General features: G+C 41.8%; 1 protein-coding gene across 2 annotated transcripts in view; it reads right to left on the bottom strand.

The window, feature by feature from the left end:
- The window catches only part of LOC100470802 (chondroitin sulfate proteoglycan 4), a 62,333-nt gene that overhangs the window by 30,001 nt on the left and 26,332 nt on the right, over nt 1-6,000 (bottom strand). For both annotated transcript variants that reach the window (XM_034656928.1, XM_034656929.1), the window contains one exon: nt 3,393-3,591. In XM_034656928.1, coding sequence (XP_034512819.1) covers nt 3,393-3,591 — 199 coding nt within the window. The remainder of the gene's footprint in view (nt 1-3,392; nt 3,592-6,000) is intronic.

Below are 6,000 nucleotides of genomic sequence, written 5' to 3'. Positions count from 1 at the left end.
GCCCCCGCAAAGCAACCCCTATCAACTGGAGAATGTGTTAATAGAGTCACCGAACTCACCAAACCAAACATTGACAAAATGGGAGGTTAAAAGAACATTAATGAAGGTCTAAAATGCATCCTTCCCTCCGTTCCCCCCTCCCCGTGACCTAATAGAAGAAAGCAAAGGTGTTACCTCCAAGAAATTTTTAAAAAATCATTTTAAACACATTCATCGCCTGCATTTTAATATTTTGGAATCACTTTACATGAGCAAAAGGAAGGCATGCATGTCGTGTGCACGGCATACACACACACACACANACACACACACACACATACAGACAAGCAATTTCTGAAATATTGACTTAATAATGTCAAAAATCCAAACTAGGGGGAAGTAAATAACACTCAGCCCCTCCCTCCAAATAATTTCTAATTATTCACTGAACTAGCTGATTTCTGCTAAGCTGGTAAAGAGTGGGGAAAGATCCAGGCCGGCTTTTGTTAAGTTCCTGCCGGAAGAGAATTGTACTCCCATACTTCTGTCAAAGGATTAGTGATATCAATAAAGTTATAAATTAACTTATGTGTGTAAGAGAAATTGAGAGAGGGCCCTATCGATCCTGTTCCCAGGAGTGCTTTACCAGTCTGACTCACAAAGCGTGATGCTTTGCATTCCCATCCCCCTTTGAAAATGTTAAGGCAGCGGTAAATCTGGAGGACTACAGGTCTTTGCATCATGTAATGGGTAGAAATGTCCTCTTTGTTGCCCTCCCCTCAGGGACATGTGGCAAGGAACAAAGAAGGCAGGGTCAGACTCTGCAATTACGTACAAGTACTCCCTTAATAACACGATTTAATAAAGGGCTGGTCGATGGCTTGACAGCCTCTTGAGTTTCCGTTATCTATGCAAACCCAGAGTTCCCAGTCCTCACAAAAAAGGTTACGGACTTTAAAAAATGTCCCAACACACTCAAGAGTCATCGTTTTTAAAAAGAGAGAGAGAAAATTCTAAGTCTGCCTAATTTCGAACAGGGGCCCACAATCAAATTTAGATTGTTTCCTTGCTTGTTTTTTTTACTAGAAAGAGCACTCTGAAGTTGCATTTAATGAAACATGAATAGAGGGAGAGAATGCTTTCTGCCACCAGGCACTTTCCACATTTCATGAATCCAGAAACAACGTGGAAAAGGAATCAAAAGGAATCCTATCAAAATACATATTAGAATAGTGTCCTGGGAGTGCCCTAACTTACCACACCAACTACAACCAAAGAGAGGAAAGGAGGGAAACATGAAGGGAGAGGAGACCTGTAGATTTTCTGTTGCACAACCTCAGATCTTTCCGACACTGCTTTGCAAAGTGCAGTCTTAAATCACACAGCCTCCCACATCTTGGCTTTATCAACCTACTTAGGTTGTTATGTGAAAAATGAATTAGATTAATAGTAGAGCACTTTGCAAATATAAATGCTAAGAGAGACTAATTAAACCTAAGCCTTTGTTTGGTGCTGATGATGGACAGATGTGGCAGGAGAACCAGCTGGTCTCCACAACAGCCTCGTCTGTTGTGTGTGTGTGTGGGGGGGGCTGGCTCCAGCCACTCTGTGGGCCATTACTGCCTCCACAGCCACTTAGAAAATGCAATGGATTGATTCTCAAAGAGCTCGCCTTTAACTCTCCTTCCTGCTTTTTTTTTTAGGAGAAATTATTTCCTCTACCAGCCAAAAGTGAACATGGATCTGGTAGTTGACTAATAAATACATCCCGAGAGCTAATGTTCATTTTAGTCCTGCAAATAGTTAAGTGTGGTTCTTTAACCCGCTCTGTCCTTCCACGGGTGGCAGCCAGCAGAGACAGCCCAGCTTTAGGGGCTGCTCAGCTTATGTCGTTCTGAGCCTCAGTTTCTTCATCTCTAAAATGGGGTGACTGCTCCACATGGCTCAGAGGACTTGTGCAGAGGAAATGAAATGGGTCACGTGGCTGCACGTCCTCTGGTGCCCGCGTGGGCCAGAGAGTCAATGAGTCCTCTTCCTTGCAAACCACGTCATTGTAGAAATCCAAAACTTCCCTTGGGGGCGTCTCCAGAGCAATGCTCTCCATTTTGCAAATATGAGGATCCTTTCAAGAAAACCACCTTTCTAGGCCCTCATCTAATAATACTTGGATTGTTGGTATCTAATAATCAAAACCACACAAAATTGGAGAAATTTCCTATTACTTCAGTACCTCTTTAAATGAATCCTGTTTTATTAATCAGCACCTCTGTACACATTTAAAAAACGAGAACATACATACATGGAAAAGATCATCCAGTCTAGAAACAAAGCTTTGGTACATATGTGAGTAGATTTAGTATCTCTGTTGTAATAAAAATTAACCCTCCAGGTCCCCAGGCTACAGGTGTGGAACCACTAGTTGACAGCATTCTATAGTAAATTATTTTCAGATTATCTGCGGATTCTTTGCATTAACTGCAAAGATAATCAGGAAATTACTCCATTTGAATTTAGAAGATTTTTTGTCTTTATTTTCTTGACTATATTTTCAAAGAAGTTAATAAAAATGGCTGACCAGCTATGACTGCTAGCTTTCCCATCATGCCCCCTGGCTCACGCACCCCCCACCCCCACCCCCTTCGCTCCTGCAGCCTGGGAGTGGGCTCACTTCCCTCTCGGTCTGGTGACAGGGGCAGCCTGGAAACAAAGCCAGACTAGATCACCCCTTCCCCAGATTTACAGGAGCTATTTGGCTTAATGATTAACAGAAGGAAGAAAAAAAGCCTTTTAATGTCCGAGTCTCTTAGAATTACAGCTATGTTCACTCATTAGTTTATTCATGTGTTCATTTATTTAACAAATATGTTTGTTTTGTTCGCTAAAGCATCCCTAGCATCTGGAATGTGACCTGGCACATAGAAGGTATTCAATATTATTTCATTCTTTCAACATTTTTATTAAGCACCTACTTGCTCCCGTCACTCTTTGAGGTGCTGAGGATATCAGAGCAAACAAAACAAAGATCCCGCTCTCGCACACTCCAGCACGGAAGCCAGCCAACAAACAAACAAAGCAATCTTTACTACAACGGCAGGAAGTCAGGAAGGGATGGAGAGGGACAGAGAGGAGATGCTATTTTAACGGATGGTCAGGAAAAGGCTCCCTGGGAATGTTACATTTGAGCGTAGACCTTACACGACCATGGGAATAAACCGTGTGTGAGTTACAGGCACTCTCTGATGTTTGCTATCATCGGCCTCACTACAACGTGCCACTTAAAAAAAAAAATTACAGACCCCAGCAAGTTTTTAGATGGCTTGTGGTTTTCAGTCAGCAACCACAGGGTTCGACTATCATGCTAACCTCTGACTGAAACACATTTTAGTTTCGCATTACTTTTCTCTACGACATACCGGTGTGTACAAACACTAGCTGGCCCTTGTTGATCTGAGCCTGGGTGAAATTCTGGATGCTTCGGCCAGGAAAGGACTGGAGAGCCAAATGTCCGTTGCTGGGTGGAGTGACCCAGTAGGTGAGATCCTGTGGGGAGGAGTCCTCATCTTCTGCACAGAGGTCACCCCTGGTAATCTCAGTGACAGAATTCGCCCATACCTTAAAAACAAGAGAGGCACAGATCTTGCAAAGACCAATTCTAATCATATCACGTAAGTATGTGATGTGCTACTCTGGCCTCTTACACAATGATTTAGAAACTAAAGTGATTCACTAGAGCTCTTAAAGGATGAAGATTCTTTTTTTTTTTTTAAGATTTTATTTATTCATTTGAGAGAGAGAGAGAGAGCATGAGCAGGGGGAGAAGCAAACTCCCTGCTGAGCAGGGAGCCCGCGACGTGGGACTCGGTCCCAGAACCCTGGGATTACGACCTGAGCTGAAGGCAGGCGCTCAACCGACTGAGCCACCCAGGCACCCCTAAAGCATGAAGATTCTTAATTCAAAATATATAATTAAATACCAGATGAAATTCAGGGCATGCTGTAGTGTTTGTTTAATTTGTGATGTTTATAAGGTCCCAATAAAAACAGTATTCATAATTATTCAAAATTATTTGTTTAATGTGAATATTTATTTATATAAAGTATAATAACAATAAAAGCTGATGGTAACTGAGCATCTTCTGTATGCCTGACGTATGCTAAGTATGGAAGGGTAGGTTAAGATTTTACAAGGAACCTTGGATCATTGTAGAGCCTACCTCATAGGGCTGATTTAAGGATTTCTAGTCACCGTTTTAAGAAGTGAATGATTTCATTAGCTCTTAATATTTGAGGGAAAACACACATCGCATATTTTAAAAATTGCCCTTTATTTTACCTGTCCTGCAGGAAAATGCGTAGCTGGCCCCTGTGTCCTTAGCAATGTCTGCTGTGCTGATAGCTCATCTGTAATTATTGCTAATAGTCTCTATTTTCCAATTACATTTAAAATCTGTTTACCTTGCCTAAATAGCTTAGTTCCACAATTCATCATTTACTGAGCATCTACTATGTTCCAGGCAATGTTCTGGGTGCCTGCAATGCCTCAGTGAACAAAACAGAGTCCTATCCTCATGCAGCCTACGTTCCAGCCGGAGGGGATGAAGGAGTGTAGGGAAGAAATGACAGGCACACTAAAGAAATGAACTATATAGTCTCTTAGAAGTTCACGGGCACTATGAAAAAATTTAAAATAAAGCTAAATAAGGGGCTGAGGAGTGGGAGAATGTTAAATCAGAGGCTCATTTGAGAAAAGCTGGAAGGAGGTGAAGGAGGAGCCACATGGATATCTGGGGAAAGAACCTGCAAGCAGAGGGAACAGCCCTAAGGTGGGAGTAAGCCTCGTCTGTTTGAGGGGCAGCAAGGAGGTCAGTATGGCAGGAGCAGAGCAAGTGTGATAAGGAGGACAAGAAGAGGAGTATGGAATGTAACGGAAGGCCAAATCCTGCAGGATCTTGATGGCCACTGTGAGAACTTTGGCTTTTACTTGAGCGCAATGGGGAATCATCATAGGACTTTAGGTGAGGAGTAAGTTGGTCTTAACAGAACACTGTGGCTTCTGTGTTAAGAACAGACCATGGGAAGGCCAGGGTAGAAGCAGGGAGACCAGTTAGGAAGTGACTACTGTAATCCTAGAAAGAGATGAGAGGAGAGAGCGGCCAGAAGTTGTTGAGGTGGTAGGAAGTGGTCAAATTCTGGGTGTGTGTTGAAGGTGAAGTCAACAGGGTGTCTGACGAATCGGACGTGGTGAGGTGTGGAAGACGGAAAGGCTGAGAATGACTCTATGGTTGGGACCTCAACACCTAGAAGGACAGAGTTACCATCAACTGAAATGAGGAGAGCTGCAGAGGGAGTGGATTCGGGAAGTAAGATCAGGAGTTCAGTTGTGAACACGTTGAGCTGAAAACGTATACTTAGACATCAACTCCCCTTTGAAGGAATGAGGCTGTTTTGAGTTTCTATAATCATGCAGTCACATGGTATTTCACGAACACTAAAAATGGGTGGCATTATCACTCACTAAATTTTCACATTTCTATCTGTATTTATAAATGTCTTCCCTACAGAAACACCATGCATATTTTCAAGCTTATGTCATTCTTTGCTCTCTAACTAGAACCTTATCTTCTTCTATGCTTGTTACCAACGTGTTTAAAAATTGAATTCTGAGTGATTTAATAGCTATCTCTCTGGTCTAAGAGGCTATTTTCCTTAGTAGCATAGGGAGTTTATGAAATATCTTAAATCATGCTCACTCACTATCTAATAACTACTTAAACAGAATTTGAGAATGGAGTATCAGAAAATATATAAGATTCCTACATTTTCATAGGAGGCATGATACTTCATGTTAGCTATGTAACCTTGGGCATATTTCTTCATTTCCCTGTGCCTTAATTTCATCATTAGTAAACTAGGAATGATAGAATTATTATGCATAATGAGTGATTTAAGATATGTAAAGTACTTAGAGCAAGCTTCACCTGGCAGATAGTAAGAATTCAGAAAACATTAGATCTATGTCAT

The sequence above is a fragment of the Ailuropoda melanoleuca genome, chromosome 3 (genome assembly GCF_002007445.2).
Source record: "Ailuropoda melanoleuca isolate Jingjing chromosome 3, ASM200744v2, whole genome shotgun sequence".
Lineage (NCBI taxonomy): Eukaryota > Metazoa > Chordata > Mammalia > Carnivora > Ursidae > Ailuropoda > Ailuropoda melanoleuca.
This window is presented reverse-complemented; position numbering and strand designations above follow the sequence as displayed.